Source organism: Gopherus evgoodei, chromosome 7 (assembly GCF_007399415.2).
Source record: "Gopherus evgoodei ecotype Sinaloan lineage chromosome 7, rGopEvg1_v1.p, whole genome shotgun sequence".
In the NCBI taxonomy this organism is placed as follows: Eukaryota; Metazoa; Chordata; order Testudines; family Testudinidae; genus Gopherus; species Gopherus evgoodei.
In genome coordinates, this window is record NC_044328.1 from 108,967,449 (window position 1) to 108,988,814 (window position 21,366).

The window sequence follows — 21,366 nt, forward strand, 5'->3', positions numbered from 1 at the left end:
GCTCAGGCTGTGCCTGTTCTTACCCCAGGGTGCTGGGTTTGTGTTGGGCTTTTCTCTCTAATGTTATTTAGGTCAGAATGAAATGAGAACATTCTTGTGGTTTAAACCTCTCTCTCGCCCAGCATCTCTGCCCTGTCATTCACAGCCGCCTACAGGTTTCTTACATATGTGCACATAGAAAGGGAGTTAGAGCTGACAGGCTGAGGCTTCAGGACTCTCGGGTTCTATTCCCGGCTCTGCCACCGATTTGCTGTGTGACCCCGGGGAGGTCATGTCCCCTCTCTGTGCTTCTGCTTTGCCATGTGTAAAATGGAGATAAGGGCACAGCCCCTCCTGACAGGGTGGTGTGAGACTGAGCTAACTGATGTCTGTAAATTGCCTTGAGCCCATCCAATTACCAGTGCTAGGGACAGAGGGCAGCCCCCACTATTCTAGATCTGTGGGGCTCTTGTATTTTGCTGGCACCAGTGTGGTAGCTCTAGGGCCCAACCTGACCTCACCTATTGACCTCCTGCAGGCCCATAGTCCCCTAACATAACTCTGCTCTTTCCATCTCAGCCTTTGCTGAACTGCAGACAGACATCCACGAGCTGACGAACGACTTAGACGGGGCTGGCATCCCCTTCCTGGACTATCGCACCTACGCCATGAGGGTCCTCTTCCCCGGGATAGAAGACCATCCTGTGCTGAAGGAGATGGAGGTGTGGTAATGTGTGTATGTGTGTCTGTCTGTCTCTCTGATGCTTCACCCTGGGGACACCTGCCTCTGGGAGCTGCTCTCCATGCCCGTCTGCTGCAGGGTTCACCGTTGCACCTTCTACCTTCATTTTTAGTGAGGAAGTCTTGGAAGTTTCAGTGAATGATGGGAACTCACAGGTCAGGGCTCAGCAATGGATGGGGAGAGATGACTGGCTCAGGAATGACTCTGGCCACCCATCCAAGGAGATTGCAACATACTGCAGTGGGCAGAGACTCTATTCTGGCAAAAGTCCATGTTCTTTACAGACCACGGAGGAGCATTCTTCATGGCAACCTGTCCATGCAGTGTCCTCTGCCTGAGCTCTTGGGGTCTGGATTTGTAACATCTGGGTTTTCCAGCCAGAAGCGACTGAGGAGATTGTATGTACAATGTTCTGAAACCTCCCTCTTGGTCCTCCAGGACCCCCATGGTAAAGCTGGGTGACACTGGGGTTTCCTCTCTTGGATAGAGAGGTTTGTTCTGCTATGGTGCCCTGTGACTCCTTAACCGAGGGATGAGAGCTTACAGGACTGCAGTGCAGCATAGCAGAGGAACCCAATGTAATCTTGGGCTGTGTATTTTTTAACACAGTGTATCATTAACCTGCAGAGCTCATTGGCACAGATGTCACTGAGGCCAACAATTAGCAGGATTCAAAGTAGGATTAGCTATTTCTACAGATAATGAGAAGATCTATAGGTATGTTAGAGAGGAACAAAATGTCTTTATAAGGGATATAAACCCCCAAGCTTCAGGGCAATTAGCTAGGTGCTAAGGGCCAGATTTCAAAAGCACTCAGCCCCCACTGAGAACAGATGGAGTATAGTGTTAAGTGACAAGAGTTAAAAAGGAACTTCCTCTGTAGTCAGGTTATTCCACAAATGTCCATCATAGTGTTTCTTCACCTTGTTCTAAAGCATCTGGTACTAGCTTTTGTTGGAGGTGGGCCACCAGCCTGATCCAATCAGGCAATTCTTATGTTCCTGTCTCATCCCCAGAGTCCAGAGGAGCCGGTCCCTGTCTGTGCGGCTCCAGGGAGACAGTGCCTGGGGCAGTCAGTACAATTCTCGGTCCCCGTGGTACCAGATAGATGTTGACAAATTGGAGGGAATTCAGGGAAGAGCAACAGAAAGGGGAAAGTTTGGAAGAGTTAAGTGTATAGCGAGGCTGAATGGCGACAGGAGGAGGGAGGGTGGACCCATCTAGAGACAGGTGAAGGGGAAACCTCAGGGAAGCAGAGGAGCTGTCTGGGGCAGTTTAGGGGAGGGAGTATAATGAGGTGTAATGGGATGACGTTGGGTAAGAAAAGTGCAGGAGTGTTTTTCTGATCGCTGGATCTGCTGGCCTGTGGAATAGTCTCCTGAGGAAATGTCAGAAGTCTCCTGGCTTGGCACAGTGGAAACTCTGAGTGGACAATGTACTAGGAAACACACAGTAGAGAAGCATCCAGTGTTGGTCTCAGGGAGTGGGGCTGGTGCTGCTGACTAGGCCTGGCTCATCTCTCTTGCTGGTGATTCCGAGACTCTAACCCTTGTGCTGCTGGTATTGTTCTGTCCTGCAGTGAGAAGGTCATTGCAGCCATAGAGACCAGCGGCTTCTCCCAGACACTGAAGCATGGGCTCAACCTGTTCCCGTCCTTCTGGGGGACCACAGATCACCCAACCAGCAGCTGCTTCCATCACTGTTGTCCCCATCTTATCCCTCACCTTGTCTCCAGGATGGTGACCCTGCGGCCTAGCTATAGCACTCCTAGGGCTGTGTGCTTGCCACCCGCTTCCCCTCTGGGAAGTGTTGCTCTTTCATTCCCTGCCACAGACCTGCATTGCCACCTTCCACACCCCACTTTATTCTTCTGCGGCTGCACTGACCAAGTTTCACCTAGCTAGGCCTACGTTGGCAGCTGGGCAAGAGCCTGGGCCACACCTCATCTGCATTAGGTGGAGCAGACTACACCTGCCCTTCCTTTTAACTGGGACCTGGAGACCACCAGCATGATCAAGACGGGTCTCTGCATATCTGCGGGGGCTTCACTTCCTAGTCTAAGACAAGCATGGCTGCATTTATGCTGCCCCTTCTCCACAGCTCCTGAGCACATGGTCTTGGACACCAGCTTGTCCCTCTGTGATGCATCTTGCCACGTGCAGGTCAACGTGAGCACAGGGAGGCCACTGCATGGCTACCACACTCACTGACATTAATATCAATATTTGTATTAATATCATTGCCGCTGTCATTTTCTGTTGCACTTGATTTATTCAATTGGGTTTGTTTGATGCATGACCCGCTGCTCATTTCCAGCAGACTTGTCCGACATCATCCACCTTCCCAGCTCCATGGCTCCTCCCTGCAGAAGAGCATCTTGTCCCATTTCCCCCTGCTCCCCAAACCAGCTCCTCCTTCCCTCCCAGCCTCACAATGTCTGCTTAATTTAGTGCATGCAAGTGCACATAAATTGGCTTCTGGTTTTCCTCAGTACCAACGTTGCTCTTGATTGGAGTGGTGTGGGGTGACCTTAGCTTCCCCTCGCTGCTGACCGGACACAGTAATTAATGTTGACATAGACTTCAGAACATGTTTAGGAGAAGTAATCGGCCCTGGTGCAGGATGCAGAGTTATTAATTACAGGGAATCAGCCCCTTACAACTGCAAATGCATATGCATTCATTGTAACCCAGATGGCTGCTGCTACTGTTATCTGGCTCTCTCAGTGGGGTGGGTTGTAGTTCTATCTCCCGTGCTCCCTTTAGTCCCTACCCCCAGCGTTGTGGGGGGTGGGGAGCACTTGTCCTGGCTTTCACCACAGAGTCCCAGTGTTCATGGATCTACCTTCCCCCAGGCTTGCAGGAGGCTCAGACAGTCCTGGCCTGGCTGTAGGGCACTGTACTGTTACCACACAGCACAAAGGTGTCTTTCCCCCCTGTGCTTCACAGCACAAGATGAAGAGGCCAGAGAGACCCTAACCCTTTCTCATTTTCCATTGTAACCAGGGCTTTAGTCAGCTTGGGCCTTCGGTGGGGAGGGGCTAATTCTTGGCGAATAAACCTGCTACTAAGAGCTATGAGGGGGCTGCCTCTTCATAACTATCTTGCTGCCTCTGCTGGCTCTCTATTCCCAAGCTCACCGGGCCCATTCCATTATCCCCTTCTGCTCCCCTGGATCTGACACAGGCATGAATGTTCCCCCAACCCAGACGCCCCTGTAGATGACAGTTGACAGTCGTGAGAGAAGGGAGCGAGTCCCCCTCACAGGCAGAATGGGTTAGGGGATAGGAGCCTGCAGCTTGGACTTGGGACACCTGGATGCAGTGCCTGGCTGACAGCAGGGTATGGTGAGGATAAAGGGAAGGTGGGTGCTCAGAGGCTATGGTGATGAGTATCTAAGTACTAGGTAGATGAATGAACTCCTGTGTGTTGGGTGTGAGCTAATGAGCAGGGCAGACCCTTTACTGGTGGAGTCTTCCCGTGGCTTTGGCAGCCTTAGCTAGTGACGGGAGCCACACGTGGGCTGGCTGAGTAACTCGGGGGCACACAGTGGGAATCTTGGGCTCTGCCTCTCACTATTTGCCTCTTGCAGAGGAGAAGTATTATTTGTCAACTCAGGTTAAATAGAAAAACCCATGTCTGGCTCCGCAGCCATAGACAGTGCTGCCCTTCCCTCTGTGCATGAGAGAGAGGTGTGGGGACAGAGCAGGGCAGGAGGAGCTGGGGAGATCTGGAGAAGATGGATTTTCTTCACAAGGACCTGTACTCATAGTCGCGGGGTTAACCCAGCGATAGCTCTCGGGCTGTTGGGGGGGGTGGGTATGAGCTGCTTGTGAAAATTGCCCTACCCAATGGCACTCCTCTTTGCCCAGCATGACAGAGCGGTTCTAGGCTCCGCCTTCTCACTTTCTCTGTTTCAAGCTCAGCCCCTGAACGGGGAGGAGGGGACGTATCTGAAGTCCCATTGCTCAGCCATGATGCCCCAGCTGTGACAGAAGTGAGAATGCAGCTGATGTTTCTGTTGTACTCTCAGTGCTACCGACCAGCTTCCTGCTTTCCTGTCTGTTTAGGTAGCCCCAGCGAACTTAGCTCGCTGGGCAAAACTTCCAGACTAGAGCTGGGCCTAAGAGGTGAGGCTTGGGTCTGGGTCTGGATTTAGGCTTAGGCTGGGGTTTGGATCTCACAGTTCCAAATCCCCCTGAGATTTTGGCTCCGTGCAGTTGGATGTCAGGTCAGCTGCTGTTGGGAGAGTTTTGCCAGCTTAAAATTTTCTCACAGCCGAGCTGGAACCAGAAAACAGGCCCCTTCTGGGTTTGGATCCAAACTGTGAGGGCAAATTCAGATGCAAGGATTTGACTCTACCTCCTCCCCCTGCCTAGAATTCCTAGGGTATGTTCTGGCCCATCTCAGCCTCGCTTTTGGCAGTTGGTCTGCGGTGACCACACACTGTCTGCTATCACTTCCTCAGTTAGCCTGTGTGTGTGTGTGTGTGTGTGTGTGTGTGTGTGTGTGTGTGTGTGTGTGTGTGTGTGTGTGTGTGTGTGTGTGTGTGTGTGTGTGCGCGCGCAAAAGTTAAAGGGCCAAGTTGGGTGACTGGGGATAGAACTTACTGCTAGGAGAGAAGGGATGAAATTGAATCACTGACAATTTAGGCAGAATATCAGGAAACCTTTCCTAGCGAGGAGACCTGCTAGACAGTGGAATCCTTTCCAAAGGGAAGGGATGGAAACCTCATTGAAATCCAGACATGACAAAGCCCTGGAGAAGTAACTGCAGGGGATAATTCTGCACTGGTCTTTTCCAACTCCAATTACTGTGATTTTAAACATACTGCACTCCAAATGCTAGAGAGAGTATGTGGGCTTGGTTGGGAAGTGAAGTGTTAAAAGTTTCAAGGGAGGAAAAAAAAACAGATTAAATAAAGCAAATACAGTTGTGTAAGCTTCATATAATTTAATCAGGTTTGCGTTTATTTGTCCCCTTAATCAAAATGAGTGTAACGCTAGCTGTTACAAGTGACGGGGAAGGAGCTCTTCCCCACACACCCTAATTCGAAGCTAAGTCTTAGAGCCGTCATTAACAGCTCCCTTTTGCTTTGGGTTTGTGTGGGTTTTGTTTTTTTCCTTTGCTTTGTTTGAATTTAATCCTGTTAAATATTTAATTCTTTATTGTTCATTTACTTCTGCTAATGATCAGTGAGTTAGACACAAAGCTGCTGCAGAGCGGGGAAGTGGGCTCATTGAGGGCGTGCTCGGTGACACCGTGTGTGACAGATGCTTTGCGCTCTCCCCCGCTGTCCTCTTCCATCCCCTGCGCAAGACACTGATAAGATCGCTGGGGCTGGACAGGACCAATTTCCCCGCTTATCAAGCTTTGGCTGCTCCACCAACTGGGAACACGGCTCCAATAGGATCGTGCCATCTAATCCCTGCATCTCCCAGCCAAGCAGAGGACGATGTTTATTTTGAAATTGTAGCCTGCGCCCATTTGAAATCAGTCAGTGTGTCAGAAATGTGGCAGGCAGCCGGCTCTCCATGCTCAGACCCATATCAAACCCCCTGGGGGAGAGTTGAATGCTGAAGGCAGCTGTGCCACCTGCCCACCCTCTCCCCGAAGAATCCCTCCCTCTTTCTCACCCTTCCTTTCAAGGGCTTCGCTGCCAGAGTGACTTTAGCACTAGCCGAAAGTACCGGAGTGCTAGCCTAGGACTTGAGAGACCTGCGTTCAGTTCCTTGCTCTTCCACAGACTTCTTGCGTGACCACGAGCAAGTCACGAAGGGTGGGTGCACACCACTGTTTCAAACCACCTGTCAGTGCGCACTAGGGAGCTCCTCGTGCACGTCAGCTGAGTCCAGGCAGACGGTTAGCACGACAGGCTGGAGCTTTACAACCCAGCTTGCACAACAGTAAGTGCTTGTATAGACATGCCCTTATTCTCTCCAGGCCTCAGTTCCCCCGCTGGAAGATTCCCCCAGCTGGAACCGGAGGGATAGCTCAGTGGTTTGAGCATTGGCCTGTTAAACCCAGGGTTGTGAGTTCAGCCCTTGAGGGAGATACTTAGGGATCTAGCCATCACAACTGCCCTGAAAGCATCTCTTTGCAGATAGGCTCTTCTGGGGCAGTACTTGATCCTGCTAGTGAAGGTAGGGGGCTGGACTTGATGACCTTTCAGATTCCCTCCCAGTTCTATGAGATCTCTGTGTGTGTGTGTGTGTATATATATATATATATATAAGATGGGGATAAGAGTACTGCCTGACTTTGTGAGGGTTGGGAAGTGCTCAGATACTACAGCAAGGGGGCCATCTAAGTAGAGATGTGCAGAGAGTCTCTCTCTCTCTCTGCAGGGCAGATACAGCACCAGGGTTGTTCCTCACCTCTGCCCTGTCCATCACCCATTCATAGTTTGGCCATTATGCTGAGATTGCCAACAAGAGGCCAGTGAGTACCAGCTGTTGTGTGGTTTGGGGTGTGAGATGGACACCTGGGCTGTGACGCACAAACCTGTGGTCACCCAAACTATCCAACAGCCACCCGCTGGTGATGAGAGAAAGGGGAGGTTTGTCCTGTGGGAAATGCCCAGAGTTTAGAATTTGTTTCTGCTGTGGAACATTAAGTTGAAACATTGGGAAATTTCACAGAATGAAAAATGCCAAAAAGTTTCAATCTCAGCAAAATAATGGGAGGCGTCAAAGCTCCATTTTTCATTTCGAGCTGACATTTTGAAATGAAAAATGTTCTTTGGTTTCAAACGTTGGCTTGAAACGACATTTTCATTTTGATTCCCCTGATTGGAAAATGGGGAAAAAATTCATTAACATTGACATTTTCCTACGGAAAATACTTTACTTTGATGAAACCATGTTTTCCAATGGGAAGACTTTGAGTGTGAAATATTTCATCCATCTCTAGTAACGACTGTCATTCACTGCTGACCAAAACTGGGTTGGTACTGGAGAGGTGGAGGTAGAAGTCTCCATACCCCATCTCCTCAGTCAGCCAGCTTCCCCTTCTTTCCCTCCCTGGGTTTCCTGCCCAGGCACATGCATGGCTGACTGCTGTACAGAACCAAGCATGCCCTGAAACGTAACATGAATCTCGAGGATACAGGAAGTATTTTGGGCTTCTTGTGCTGAGATCTAGCCAGAAAAGCTTGGACACTTATGTCCTTTAGCGAGCTCAGTATTTTGGCAGTTCTTTTATTTGGAAAGGTAGAAAAGGGGGAGATGTTTTCTTATGTTGCGGAATGTCCAAAGAGCTGGTTCGAGGTCTTTGCTGGGTACAATGTGAATTCAACTTCCCATTGGATAGGAGATTGGAAGTTAGACTGTGAGTGTGTGTGTGTGTGTGTGTGCGCACGTGTGCCCTCGCTCACATAAATTCAGTGACATTGTTAGCCTGACAAATGCATGTTGCCAACGTGTAAAAAAGTGCCAATCCCCCGAAGTCTCAGAGAGGGGAAGGTAAGGCTGCATGCTGGAGAGGGAGAATGAGTCTGTGGACATTCTATTCTAATCTAGCCATCACAACTGCCCTGAAGGCATCTCTTTGCAGATAGGCTCTTGTTCTCCACTCAGGCAGTGCTTCGCTGTTGCTCAAACAGCCTTACTGCACTGTGGGCAGAGAGGTGGCCTGTGGCCAGTCACTAATACAGAGCATGTGTCGAAGAAACAGGTTCCCAGCAGTGACCTCTGCAAGGACATTTTGGCTCCCAGGGGCATAGTGAATGTAGGGGCAAGGCTGTCCGGTGTTGTTCGATAGCACTTCCCCTCTTCTTACCTTGAGCAACAGCTGGGGAGGATCTTCTAGGTTCCTTGTGTTTTTTAACTCTTTCGTTTTCGCTCTTGCAAACCCCACCCTCCCTCAAGCCCTCATTGGAGGCTGGATGTACTCTGTCTGGAGCCTGGCAGCACCAAGTGATGGCTTGGAGAGGTGAGGGGTATCAGTCTAGAGGGATGGTGTCTCAGGCTGTTCATACAAAGGGGATATCGGAGGTAATTTAATCTAAGGGAGCTGTCTGCTGTGCCGTGAAGGCTGTATGGCATGCTCAGTTTGTATTAACCTGCACCATGCCCAGAGGCACTGTCACCAGCACATGAACAGTATGTGCCATGCATAGCCAGGTAGCTATGTGGAATTACATGAGGAAAACTGTGCCCAGATAATAGCAAAGGGGTGACACACAAAAGGGCAGTTCTGAGTTCCCAGCTAGTAGAAATAAAAGCGGAAGAAGATGGCTGATAGAGTTGGAGGCCTGGGGAGACTTCCCTGTAAGGAAAAATTTAAAAGGCTGAGTTTAGACATGAGATAATAAGAGAGGATGCAATGGTAGAGAGAACGGAAATCAGGCTCCTCTTTATTGTCATTATTGTTATTATTATTAATTTGTGTTACTGTAGTGCTTAGATAGGGCAACAAGTCAACTAGCAAGGCAGCCAACTGAAAACTGACAAAAGGAAATCCTTTTTGACACAATGCATATTTGATCTGTGGAACTCATTGCCACAAAGTATCTTTGAGGACAAAAGCTCAGCAGGAATAAGAAAAGATGAAACATGCCTGTTGATAGAGAAAACACCCTTGCTTATATTAGATACAGTTGCATTTTGCTTAAAAGGACTATAACCTTCATGCTTTCTGGCATATGCCAACCACTGACTGATGGGGTTTGGAAGACACTTGCCAATAGAATCATAGAAGATTCTGCTGCCCTCCTTCCTTTTATTAGGATCCTGAACTTGACCATCTCATGGTCATTGCTGCCCAGGTTGCCACCCACTTCTACTTCCCCAAACAATTCTTCCCTGTATGTGAGCAGCAGGTCAAGAGGAGCACGGCCCCTAGTTGGTTCCTCCAGCACTTGCACCAGGAAGTTGTTCCCAACAGTCTACAAAAACTTCCTGGATTGTCTGTGCACTGCTGTATTGCTGTCCCAGCAGATGTCAGGGTGATTGAAGTCCCCCATGAGAACCAGGGCCTGTGATTTGGAAACTTCTGTTAGTTGTCCGAAGACAGCTTGTCTACCTCATCCTCCTGGTTTGGTGGTCTGCAGCAGATGCCCACCATGACATCACCCTTGTTGCTCTCTCCTCTAAACTTAACCCAAAGACTCTCAACAGGCTTTTCTCCAGTTTCATACTGCGGCTCTGAGCAATCTTACTGCTCCCTTACATACAGTGCAACTCCTCCACCTTTTCTCCCGCACCTGTCCTTCCTGAACAGTTTATACTCATCCGTCACAATGCTCCAGTCATGTGAGTTACCCCACCAAGTCTCTGTTATTCCAGTCACATCATAGTTCCTTGATTGTACCAGGTCTTCCAATTCTTCCTGCTTGTTTCCCAGGCTTCCTATGTTCGTGTACAGGCACCTAAGATAACTAGCTGATTGCTCTACTTTTTTCAGTATGAATCAGGAGGCCTTCCCTGTTACATCGTCTTCCTTGTGTTTCTTCCCGGTATCCCACTTCCCCTCAGGGCTTAGGTCACCATCCCCTTGTGAACCTAGTTTAAAGCCCTTCTCACTATGTTAGCAAACCTGCCTGCGAAAATGCTCTTCCCTTTTTTTATTGGGTGGATTCCATCTCTTCCTAGCAATCCTTCTTCCTAGAACAACATCCCATGGTCAGAGAATCCAAAGCCACCTCTCTGACACCACCTGCATAACCACGCATTTACCTCCACAATTCGATGGTCCCTACCTGGGCCTTTTCCTTCAACAGGGAGGATGGACAAGAACACGACTTGCACCTCAAACTCCTTTATCCTTCTTCCCAGAGCCACATAGTCTGCAGTGACCTGTTCAAGGTCATTCTTGGCAGTATCATTGGTGCCCACATGGAGAAGTAGGAAGCGGTAGTGGTCTGAGGGCTTGGTCAGCAAACATTCCATCACATCCTGAACAATAGCTCCAGGCAAGCAGCACGCTTCTCGAGTTTCCCAGTCTGGACAGCAGATGGATGACTCCTTCCCCCTTAGGAGGGAGTCCCTGACCACCACCACCTGTCTCCTTCTCTTGGGAGTGGCGGTCATGGAACTCCCATTCCTAGGACAATGCATCCCATGCCTTCCAGTCAATGGGGTCTCCTTCTGATGCCGTCTGTCAGATGACTCTTCCAAACCATTATCCACCAGAGTACCTGTGCAGAGAGCCTGAAAATGGTTTCTTACCTCTATCTGCACTGGGCATACATGGGTTCTCCTCTTTCTTCTTCTGGAGATCACATGCTGCCAATTTTCTTCCGCGTTCTGCCCTACCCTCGCAGATTTTTCAGCATGCTGTGCTGCAGTACCAAATGCTGATTTCTGTCCAGAAAATCTTCCTTTTCTCTGATGCAGCACAGGGTTGATACTTGGATCTCTCATCCTTTAACCTTTTCCTCCAATATGGAGACCAGCTTGCACTTCCTACAGACGAAGTTGCTTCTATCCTCTGGGAGAAAGACAAACATGGCACATCCTGTGCAGGTCAGAACAGCTGATCACTCACTATCCATAATGTCTTCCTTCTAAGAGCCTCTTCAGATGTTGTATTTACTGCTCACAGAAGCCTGAAAGGCAAAAAAAAAAACCCCTCTTTGGGAACTCCCCCCAAGCAAACTCTCAGGCAAATGCCTTCTGTTTACCTGTCCTCTGTTCGCCACAGGGTAGTCCAGAATTGTTCACTAGGGGGGTTCTTTCCCCTTCCTCTGAAGTATCCAGTACTGGCCACTGCTAGAGTCAGGGTGCTAGCTAGATAGGCAACTGGCTATACCTGGTATGACGATTCCTATATTCCTTGATCCCCTGTTGCTGTGCCTCTGCCATGCAGCCTGCCTGGTAGTGCCCATGAAGTCAGATGTGCTTCTCTGAGCTCTCTGCATTGCTAAGGCACAGGATGGGAAGGAGAGTAAGTTCAGGACACTAACAAGGTGCAGTCCCCCTTCCTTCTCCAGCATGTCTGCTCCCCAAGTCTGACTCAGGGTGATTGTTTTGTCCCCTCAGGTCCAGGCGAATGTGGAGAAGTCCTTGAGCCTCTTTGGGCAGCTCTTGAACAAGAAACATTTCCTGCTGACCTTCATCCGCACCTTGGAGGCGCAACGCAGCTTCTCCATGCGGGACCGGGGCAACGTGGCTTCCCTGATCATGACAGCGCTGCAGGGGGAGATGGAGTATGCCACCGGCGTGCTGAAGCAGCTCCTCTCAGACCTGATTGAGAAGAACCTGGAGAGTAAGAACCATCCCAAGCTGCTTTTGCGGAGGTGAGTGTCTGTCTAAAATACATGCTTGGCATGGACTCTGATGGAGCCTCCCCACCCTGTGCTGTCAGTACAAAAAGTGCACCATGGTCTTCATCGCTGGTGCACGACGCTCCATGAAAGTCCCACTGTGTCTGTGCCTCTGGTGGTGATTCCTGCTCACCCGCCACAGACACTTCTCAGCGAGGGGGCAGCATCAGTGCTGATGCCATTGACCATGGTGTTGTATCAGAGCATCTTGTTCTGCAGTGTGAAAGCAGAGGTGTTCTGTCCACTGCTCTAGACTGTGGTTCTGTGGTTCCTTGTGGTCAAACTCCAGAGAGCACAGCAGTTTGGCACGTGAGCTGCTGCCCTGCTCCTGCCTCCTCACCCCTGTCTATGCCTGTGCATGTATTGAAAGTGCACTGTGCCCCCCTTTTGTGATGTGAGGTGTCTTCTCCATCAGCTGAGTTGGTGGCAGTGGTGGCAGCATCCAATGGATATGACCCTTGGTAAAGCATTTCCTTGGTTGTGTGAGAGATTCACTCAGAAAGATTTCCCTGCGTGAGACGGGTGTGGGACCTTGGGAAAGGCTCCCTGAGTTACGGATAGTCGGGTGCTCGGAAGTCATGCTTTATTTCAGTGCCTAGAGAACACTACAGGTTTGTTTTTAAGCCAAGGATTTAGAAGCTATTTGGGAGCAGTTGCTTTCTGCAGTTCTTTGATGTCAGATCGAACCCTTCAGTGCTGGAGATGGAGCTTTCTCAGCATACCAGGCTGTTCCTTGGAAATGAAACCCTCAATTTCTTCTACTCCCTTGACAACGTGTTTTTCCCTGCTGGGTCCCTAGTGCAGTAATTCAGACTTCCCTATGAGACCTTTGCCTGTGGATTTCCTCCTCACCTCATCCTGGCTTTGGCTGCTTTGAGGTGTAGGGAGAGGCCAGACATGCCCATCCTTCTGTGCTGCCTTTGCAGGCTTCCCAAATTGGCCAATATCAGGTGTCCAGCACCTGTGGGTTCCTCGGCTCGAGGTTAGCCAGGATTCCCTCCAGGTCTGCCATTGGACGGGTGCTGTGTTGTATTGGTCCTGGCGCAGGGCCCCTGCCATATGTACGTTACCAGCAGGCTGCAGTGGCAGGAGCCACTGGCAGTACCAACACATTGGACCTGTAACTTGTTGGTTCCCACCTAGTTTTTCAGCAGCGTGCTGTGCCACCCATCTGTGGCTGTGTGAGTTATCTGTGACCCTGACTGCCCTGGGTGCAGCAGCGAGCCCGGCTGGGATGTGTGTGCTTTCCTATCTGCCTTCCCTTCTATTGGTGTGCGCCTGGCATGGAGGCTGGGAGCCATGAGGCTGGGGGACATCTCCTCCTTGTCCCCGCTGGGGTCTCGGTGCTGACTGTCCGTCAGCTGAGGTGACTGAACTGGGCAGGACTCAACTGGAAGCCTATTATTGCTGCTGCTTTTGGAAATGGAGGGGAGTCACTGTTGAGTGAGGAATGGAGCTTCCTCCCCTGCCAGAGCCCTGAGCTCTCTGTCTCCAGGAGGCTCCCAGTGCCTGGCTAGCATGAGGGAGGGAAAACACATCCATGCTTTCCCCAATGCTAACTCTGGGGCTTCTCATTTGACTTATGTGAGAAGATGTCGAATGAGTGGGGGAGGTGTTGGCGTCATGCACTAAAGGCAAATTGATCCATGGCTAACAGCTGCTTGGAGAACGGGAACTCCACATCATTGGGGATGCTATGTAGAGTTGGAGACCTATGGTGAGCTAGCACAGGCTGCTGCTACCACTGCAGTGATGCTCCCAGCTCCATCCTGCTGGCATCCCAGTGCTCCCTCCAGCACCCTGGCATTCCTGCCGGCGTTCCGGTGCTTCCTCCGGCACCCTGCCATTCCTGCTGGCATCCCAGTGCTCCCTCCGGCACCCTGCCATTCCTGTCGGCGTTCCGGCGCTTCCTCCGGCACCCTGCCATTCCTGCCGGCATCTCAGTGCTCCCTCCAGCACCCTGCCATTCCTGCCAGCGTTCCGGCGCTCCCTCCAGCACCCTGCCATTCCTGCTGGCATCTCAGTGCTCCCTCCGGCACCCTGCCATTCCTGCCGGCATTCCAGTGCCACAGCCAGCATCTCGTGCCCCTGCCATTCCTGCTGGCGTTCCAGCACTCCTTCTGGTCTTCACTATTCTCACTGGCGTTCCAGTGCCCCGGACCACCTTCCAGCACCCCTTCCAGCAACCTGGTGCTCCTGGCCTTTACGTAGGCAGTCAGCATCTCCCCACTTGTGAGACTCTCAGCCGCATTTTACCTCACCTCAATGGCTTCTGTAGCTGACTCCCTGGTTGGTTGCCACCAAACATATGTGCTGGTCCCTTCCTATGTCTCCTTGGGCAGCAAACCATCCCCCTTGCCTCTTCAGGGCTTGTCCACATGACCAGGCAAGCTGCTGGGTTATGCAAGTCAAGTGGATTTTCACAAGCAGCTTGTCTGGCTGGGGGCAGAGACAGGCGAAGGAAGGGAGTGCGAGCAGGCGGCAGCCTTCCAGCTCCACCATGAGTCTGCTCTGCCCCATCAATACTTAATGACAGAGCTGAGCTCTCCTCTCACGGGCCGATGAATATTGAAAGATACACCAAGTGCAGAACAAAACCAATTAATAAACGACACCATCACAGCACCTGCCCCTCCCTGCTTCCTTCCTCGTTCTAGAGCTCACCTTTCCCCTGCCACGCTGTCCTCTCCCCAGCACCGCAGCACCTGCCCCCCCACTTCCTTCCTCTTCCTAGAGCTCACCTTTCCCCTGCCACGCTGTCCTCTCCCCAGCACCGCAGCACCTGCCCCCCCACTTCCTTCCTCTTCCTAGAGCTCCCCTTTCCCCTGCCACGCTGTCCTCTCCCCAGCACCGCAGCACCTGCCCCCCCACTTCCTTCCTCTTCCTAGAGCTCGCCGTTCCCCTGCCACGCTGTCCTCTCCCTGCTTCCTTCCTCTTCCTAGAGCTCGCCTTTCCCCTGCCACGTTGTCCTCTCCCTGCTTCCTTCCTCTTCCTAGAGCTCGCCTTTCCCCTGCCACGCTGTCCTCTCCCTGCTTCCTTCCTCTTCCTAGAGCTCGCCTTTCCCCTGCCACGCTGTCCTCTCCCCAGCACCGCAGCACCTGCCCCCCCACTTCCTTCCTCTTCCTAGAGCTCACCTTTCCCCTGCCACGCTGTCCTCTCCCTGCTTCCTTCCTCTTCCTAGAGCTCGCCTTTCCCCTGCCACGCTGTCCTCTCCCTGCTTCCTTCCTCTTCCTAGAGCTCGCCGTTCCCCTGCCACGCTGTCCTGTCCCCAGCACCGCAGCACCTGCCCCCCCACTTCCTTCCTCTTCCTAGAGCTCGCCTTTCCCCTGCCACGCTGTCCTCTCCCTGCTTCCTTCCTCTTCCTAGAGCTCGCCGTCCCCCTGCCACGCTGTCCTGTCCCCAGCACCGCAGCACCTGCCCCCCCACTTCCTTCCTCTTCCTAGAGCTCGCCTTTCCCCTGCCACGCTGTCCTCTTCCCAGCACCGCAGCACCTGCCCTCCCCACTTCCTTCCTCTTCCTAGAGCTCGCCTTTACCCTGCCACGTTGTCCTCTTCCTGCTTCCTTCCTCTTCCTAGAGCTCGCCTTTCCCCTGCCACGTTGTCCTCTCCCTGCTTCCTTCCTCTTCCTAGAGCTCCTTTCCCCTGCCACGTTGTCCTCTCCCTGCTTCCTTCCTCTTCCTAGAGCTCGCCTTTCCCCTGCCACGTTGTCCTCTCCCCACTTCCTTCCTCTTCCTAGAGCTCGCCTTTCCCCCGCCACGCTGTCCTCTCCCTGCTTCCTTCCTCTTCCTAGAGCTCGCCTTTCCCCTGCCACGTTGTCCTCTCCCTGCTTCCTTCCTCTTCCTAGAGCTCGCCTTTCCCCTGCCACGTTGTCCTCTCCCTGCTTCCTTCCTCTTCCTAGAGCTCGCCTTTCCCCTGCTACGCTGTCCTCTCCCCAGCACCGCAGCACCTGCCCTCCCCACTTCCTTCCTCTTCCTAGAGCTCGCCTTTCCCCTGCCACGTTGTCCTCTCCCTGCTTCCTTCCTCTTCCTAGAGCTCGCCTTTCCCCTGCCACGCTGTCCTCTCCCTGCTTCTTTCCTCTTCCTAGAGCTCGCCTTTCCCCCGCCACGCTGTCCTCTCCTCAGCACCGCAGCACCTGGCCCCTCCCTGCTTCCTTCCTCTTCCTAGAGCTCGCCTTTCCCCTGCCACGTTGTCCTCTCCCTGCTTCCTTCCTCTTCCTAGAGCTCGCCTTTCCCCTGCCACGTTGTCCTCTCCCTGCTTCCTTCCTCTTCCTAGAGCTCGCCTTTCCCCCGCCACGCTGTCCTCTCCCTGCTTCCTTCCTCTTCCTAGAGCTCGCCTTTCCCCTGCCACGTTGTCCTCTCCCTGCTTCCTTCCTCTTCCTAGAGCTCGCCTTTCCCCTGCCACGCTGTCCTCTCCCTGCTTCCTTCCTCTTCCTAGAGCTCGCCTTTCCCCCGCCACGCTGTCCTCTCCCTGCTTCCTTCCTCTTCCTAGAGCTTGCCTTTCCCCTGCCACGCTGTCCTCTCCCTGCTTCCTTCCTCTTCCTAGAGCTCGCCTTTCCCCCGCCACGCTGTCCTCTCCTCAGCACCGCAGCACCTGGCCCCTCCCTGCTTCCTTCCTCTTCCTAGAGCTCGCCTTTCTCCTGCCACGCTGCCCTCTCCCCAGCACCGCAGCACCTGCCCCCCCTTTCTTCCTCTTCCTAGAGCTCGCCTTTCCCCTGCCACGCTGTCCTCTCCCCAGCACCGCAGCACCTGCCCCCCCTTTCTTCCTCTTCCTAGAGCTCGCCTTTCCCCTGCCACGCTGTCCTCTCCCCAGCACCGCAGCACCTGCCCCCCCTTTCTTCCTCTTCCTAGAGCTCACCTTTCCCCTGCCATGCTGTCCTCTCCCCAGCACCGCAGCACCTGAGGGCTCCAGGATAAGAGACCTGTGGAGTCAAGGACAGCCACAGAACCTTCTTCCTGGACTTGGTGTGAGCCTTTGAGGAGAGTGGGGGTGGCCCAGAGGACATGGTATTAGCCTGCCACCAGAAGGGAGCAGGGGAGCTGGACAGTAATTCTTCTCCCCGCAGCCTGCCAGCCAAGCCGAGAGGGAGATATGTTTATGTACTCAGGGTTTCCAAGGTCTGCTGGCCTCTGCATGGATGGCACTTAAGGGCTTGCTGCTCATTGGGCATAGAGCTTAATTTCCAAAGAGTGGGATTTTTCATTGGCAGTACCAGGAGGGGAAGGTCCCAAAAGGGCTTCCACTAACCACCTCCTGTCTGTCTGTTTCTCTTTGGGTGACTACTTCCCCTCCCTGTGCCACGGTTTTCCCATCTGTAAAATGGGGGTGACCCAGACCTCCAGGGAGTGCCGTGCTTTTTAATGTCCGCCCTGAGTGCAGATAGACGGTGCCTGGGAAGGACACATGGACCAAGTTCTGGCCATTGACCTAGGGCTGTGACCTTGTGCGTTTCCTTTCTCTGCATAATCTCACCATTATCATCCTCCCCAGCACTCTGCTCAAACCGCCTTTCTCCTCCCCTCTCGCAACCGCTCTCCCATTTACATACGACAACTGGTTTCACTGAAATATTTAAGCCGGATGATCAGATCGTGTGTCACTTGGAGCATTGCAGAGCCGCCGCCAAGCAAAGCTCCAGAATCAAGCAAATCAATATCAGTAAAAGGAGAGTGAATGAGCCCTGGCTTGGGGAGCCCCCGGCAGCCGTCTCCTCCAAATCGTGGCAGCGGTCCAAGGCCGGCGAGGAAGGCAGACCCAGCCCTTGCTACCTCTGTCTCGTCTTGCACAGGTGCAGGAGGAGTTTGTGTTCTGAGAGGGCCTAAGCAGCGCGGAGGATTTAATGCAGCAGGTGTTGGATTTTTTGAGGTGCATCAGAGGAGCTGTGAGGGGCCCACAAATGGAATAGCAGGGGGAACTGACAGGCAGGAGCAAGGGGTCCTGGCAGAGAGCAGTGTGGGGATCAGGCCTCAGTAGTAAGGAATGCTGCAGGGCAGGATTGAGGTGTACTGGCCACAGCTAGTCCTAGCTTGATGCCTTTCTTTTTACTCTCATTTAATTGTTGTGTGGTTATGTTTAAGGAATGAACCGATTTCCACCAGTCCCCATGCCCTCACACGCACACTATTCCTCCTCCAGCCTTTGTAGTCGGCTTCTGGTGGATCAGGGGGTGGGATCGAACATCAAGAGTAACAGGATTAACTTTAACCAGACCGAGGAGATGTGGTGTTTAGTTGTTTTACTGTTGTATAATCCCCTCTAACTGTGGCATTTGGCCACAGCGCAGATAAATACAAACGTCCGCTTGTAGCCAGGACTGTGGAACAATCTCCTGAGAAAGGTGGTAGAAGCTGACTTGAAATGAACGGGAGGGGCTATTCTGGAACTCTTGTACAATCCGGAGGGTTGGGGTGGGATGTCTGTTAAAGTTCTTCATTTTCATCCTCTGGTTCCCTCTTCCCCATGATACCTTCCCCTTCTCACATGCAGAGCAGGCTGAGGTGGGGGCAGGACTGACGAAAAGCAGATCAGATGAAATTAACACTAGGAAAGGTGATCTGCTCCAGACAATCTGTAATCATTAATTGTTCCCTTCCCATCCTCCCCGCGTGGCGCTTCCTTTGTATCACGGGGACATGGCTTAGAGTCCGCATGGCTCCAAGTGTTGGGGTTTTTTTGATTTTTAAATAAAGGCTTTTTTCTGTGTTCCTCTTTGCTCCCCCGGTGCAGCGGGAAGGCAGTTACCTTCTCGAGGTCATTAGTGTGGCTTGTGCTTTTGTGAGCATCTGCATTCGAAAATAGCTGATCTGATGATTAATGGATGGAGGAGCCGAAAAAGCATAACTAGAGAATTTCAATGGGAACTGTCTGGGCTTTTTCTTTTTAAGGAAGTGCGAGTGGCTTTTAAAGAAATGAATATGTTAAAGAGAACGTTGATCCTGGGGACAGTGTGAGGCCTGTCATGTGCAGGGACATGCACATTGCAAGCAGACACTGTGCAAGTTTCTCCCATGCAGCCTGCCTGATTCACCTCAATCTAGGCCTGCATCATTCACTGCTATTCCATTCCTGCCCCGCCTGACTGCCAGCCTGTAGCACCCTCTCTTATTCCAGACCTAGGCTTCTCACACAGCTCTCTCAGTGCACTTCAATTCTGAACCACATCATCCCCTGCTATTCCACTCCTGGGCCCCTTCACACAGATCCATTGGTCCGCCTCATGCCTGACCTGCAGCCCCTACTATTCCAGTTCAGGCCCTCTGCTGTCCAGACCTGGCTAGCTGTGCTGGAATTTTAGGTGGTTTTGTGATATTCCTGAAGGTGCATAGGAAACAATTTTGCACTCCCTGTCCCTGCTGTCCTCCAGTATTTTTGCCCATGATGTGATCCAGATTTGAACCGAACGTTCCAGAAGCAAGAGGCTGCTTACAGAGTTGCTGCGCCCCTGAAGTTTGATAAGCATCACTTTATCTATCAGTCTCTGTGTTTCAGCGCCTTGTGGTGCCAGCACTGACTGACAGCTCCATCAACGTTTGCTCCAAACTCCTTCTCCATCACATTCACCTTGCTGGGAAACAGGCATGTGCCACACAAGGACCCAGGATCACCAGTCAGCCCACTTCCACTCCACCAGCAGGGATCCGGTCTTAGGGGATAAACCCCCCTGTTCCTGGTCGAGGATCCTTGTTCAGTGCTCCAAAGGAACATGGAAGACAACTTGAGTTTCCAGTTGGTTCATATATAGGGTGCATTGTTTGTGCAGAATAGATGGGCTAATGTGTGAGCGCCACTGTCCTTTACTGGCTGAAATCAGATCTGCTGAACCATATGTCATAGGCCATGCATTGCTAACAGCTTGTGGTGATTCTTCATAGATTCATAGACTCTAGGACTGAAAGGGACCTCGAGAGGTCATCGAGTCCAGTCCCCTGCCCTCATGGCAGGACCAAATACTGTCTAGACCATCCCTGATAGACATTTATCTAACCTACTCTTAAATATCTCCAGAGATGGAGATTCCACAACCTCCCTAGGCAATTTATTCCAGTGTTTAACTACCCTGACAGTTAGGAACTTTTTCCTAATGTCCAACCTAAATCTCCCTTGCTGCAGTTTAAGCCCATTGCTTCTTGTTCTATCATTAGAGGCTAAGGTGAACAAGTTTTCTCCCTCCTCCTGGTGACACCCTTTTAGATACCTGAAAACTGCTATCATGTCCCCTCTCAGTCTTCTCTTTTCCAAACTAAATAAACCCAATTCTTTCAGCCTTCATAGGTCATGTTCTCAAGACCTTTAATCATTCTTGTTGCTCTTCTCTGGACCCTCTTCTTTAGCTCAAGTGGCAGGGGCCTGAGCTTCTGGAGCAGAAGGATCAGATACATACCTCAGCTGTTCCCGAAGTTCTGCATGACCTAGGTGTGCAGCCTGGTGACAAATATGGTGTTCTAGATGGGCATGGATTTGTTATAATATTTCTACTGGATGCCTCAAACGCTCTGCTCCCATTGAAGACATTAAGATGAACCCCAGTGGGTGAAATTTACGAGATCAAGCTCCCCAGTTGAGAAGGATTGTAGAGGAAACTGTCCAGCCCCAAAGTGGGACACCTGGAAAAACAGGCCAGAGATCTCATGTAGCTGTGGGTGGGAGGGGCTTACCAGGGAGGGAGGAAGGGAAGAGCACAGCACAGGCTTATTTGCATTGCTGCAAGGATCCCCTGGGGACAGGAGCCCTGCCTGCCATCTCCTCCCTACTGAGGTGTTGCTGACAGGGAATGGAGTCAGCTCTGCTTCTCCCTCCGGCTGGATTCCTGTGGTTGAGTCCTGCAGGTGAGCGGGCTCCCCTCTAATGAGCTCTCCCTGGGGAATGCCAGGATTGACTCCCAAGGGGGCCATCTCAACCCCCAGGACTCTTGCCTCATCCTCCTGGTCCTTTGCTCTGAGTTTTCTGCCTTTCAGGACATGACCTGTAAAGCAAACGAGAAATAGGTAAAAGGTCCGAGACGGAGTAGACTGCAGGAAAGAGCGGAGACCTCCACTTCTCTGTTGTGACGCTCTTATTCTCTGCCTTCCCTACAGGACGGAGTCTGTGGCTGAGAAGATGCTGACGAATTGGTTCACGTTCCTCCTGTACAAGTTTTTAAAGGTAAGTGTAGAAGAGACCACTAGCCCCAGGGGCCAAGGCCTGGCCTCCTTCCCTGTGGGAGCCATCTCTGTGTTGGGATGGGATGTTGTGTGGATGGGGAGCCAAGAGAGCTGGGTTCTGTTCCCAGGTCTGCCACTGACTTGCTGTGTGACTGTGGACATGTCGCTTTCCCCTTTGTGCCTGAGTTTCCCCTTCTTCTTGTAAAATGGAGCTAATGATTCTGACTCACCTCCCCACAGGGCA

At 51.9% G+C, this 21,366-nt stretch overlaps 1 protein-coding gene across 5 annotated transcripts in view; it reads left to right on the forward strand.

The window, feature by feature from the left end:
• The window catches only part of PLXNA1 (plexin A1), a 401,191-nt gene that overhangs the window by 339,630 nt on the left and 40,195 nt on the right, over positions 1–21,366 (forward strand). For all 5 annotated transcript variants that reach the window (XM_030568426.1, XM_030568425.1, XM_030568430.1 and 2 more), the window contains 3 exons: positions 559–701; positions 11,703–11,959; positions 21,057–21,123. In XM_030568426.1, coding sequence (XP_030424286.1) covers positions 559–701; positions 11,703–11,959; positions 21,057–21,123 — 467 coding nt within the window. The remainder of the gene's footprint in view (positions 1–558; positions 702–11,702; positions 11,960–21,056; positions 21,124–21,366) is intronic.